Raw genomic sequence first — 1,611 nt, 5'->3', positions numbered from 1 at the left:
ATATGTTGTTAAAATGAAATGAACAGTCCAATGATCATTTTACTGATATGTATAAAGACTTCAAAGGCTGAAAAATCTTGAAGTCTGTATGAAATTGGAGGTAGTTTAAGGATTAAATTTTTTATGCTTTTTAAGCTCTAAAATGGGGGTCATATTATACATGAGATCACATTATACACGAATAAATACGGTAAATAGTTTTTAAGATGAAAATATAAGGATCAATTCGAAATCGGCCAAAATGGCCATTTAGACCCCAGATCTTAGAGGGCTACATCATATTCTGATGCCTTGATTGGTGCAAAGTGAGTTAAGGTGTGTAAAATATGGGCAACAATCTAGTGTGTGACCTAATATAAACTTTTGTAAGTTGTGCACATGAAAATAGGTTGTGATTTTTAAAATCTGGTTGCACAAATGCAGTTGATTGTAAAAACTCAGATTTTAGTAGGAATGCTGCAGAAAATTCACCCATTATTTTCCCAATTTTGAGTCACTAAATAATCTCCAGCAGTCAGAACCTAGACAGATTCTCGCCTTTGCTTTCCTGTTTTTACTACAGAGCTCTGAGAATCAGGTGAAAGCAGCAATAACTGAGCTGGAGACGGCTGTGGAGGAGCAAAGTGATGACATCAGCTCTTTGGTGATCCTTAATTTCTGTCTCATATTGCTGTTTATTTATTCAGACATTAACACCATGGGTTGTTTGACATTAATGTTTAAATTGATCATCCCACAGGTAGACGTTGCCCAGGAGAACCAACAGAAAATTGAAGCAGAAAAACAAATCGTTCAGGAGGCAAAGTCAGAATTTGACAAGCATCAAAAAGTGTTAGAAGATGCAAACTCCAAGTATTTGTCGGTTAGAAATAAAATTGATCAGCTTTCAGAAGAAATTGAGTCTTTGAAGGTAAAAAAAAAGAAAGCTCCAGAAGCTATATTTTGTATTTACTATTGCAGTCACATTTCTTTAGTATCAACACATGTTTTTAGTACATTCGCATATCTGAAAAAAGTGAAATGTGTAAAATACAATGATTTTCAAATCTCATGAGCTCATATTTTATTCATAGTGGAACAAAGTGAACATATTAAAAATTCAAAGAATGAAATTGTGCAACTTTTAGGAAGAATGTCATTTTATATTTTATGCCAGCAACATCTCAAAAATCTTGAAACAGGAGAAGCGAAAGGCTGTAAATCTAAGAGGCATAAAAACAGTTGGAGGAGCTTTTTATAACTAATCAGGTTAATTATCAGTCACAGGACTTATAGTTGAATCTCTCAGAAGTACAGATGGACAGAGGTTCACCAGGCTGTGAAAACCTGCATCTAAAAACAGGGAAACAGTTTCAGAATAAAGTAACTGAACTGAAAAGTGGAAAGACTGAATTTCTGTCATTTCCAGTTCATCATTTATTTTTAAATTGTACAATTTCTTAGTTTTTATGGAGAGCCGTTTTATTCAAAATACAATAAATAAATATATAATTAAATAAATAAACAATGTATTTAGTTAAGTATTAATAAATATTCCATCAAATACATAAATATCCCTGTGAAATAAAACAAAATCAATATGTATGGATTAATTATGTATATCTGTTCTAT

The 1,611-nt window shown here is 32.1% G+C and overlaps 1 protein-coding gene across 1 annotated transcript in view; it reads left to right on the top strand.

Moving 5' to 3' along the window:
• The window catches only part of smc6 (structural maintenance of chromosomes 6), a gene marked incomplete at its 5' end in the record, with an annotated part of 17,240 nt that overhangs the window by 6,713 nt on the left and 8,916 nt on the right, over positions 1–1,611 (top strand). Inside the window, 2 exon segments of the mRNA XM_014029587.1 lie at positions 563–643; positions 740–910. Coding sequence (XP_013885041.1) covers positions 563–643; positions 740–910 — 252 coding nt within the window.

The sequence above is a fragment of the Austrofundulus limnaeus genome, unplaced genomic scaffold (assembly GCF_001266775.1).
Source record: "Austrofundulus limnaeus strain Quisiro unplaced genomic scaffold, Austrofundulus_limnaeus-1.0 Scaffold923, whole genome shotgun sequence".
Taxonomy (NCBI): domain Eukaryota; kingdom Metazoa; phylum Chordata; class Actinopteri; order Cyprinodontiformes; family Rivulidae; genus Austrofundulus; species Austrofundulus limnaeus.
The sequence above is the reverse complement of the archived record's forward strand: the minus strand, read 5'-3'. Positions and strand labels throughout refer to the sequence as shown.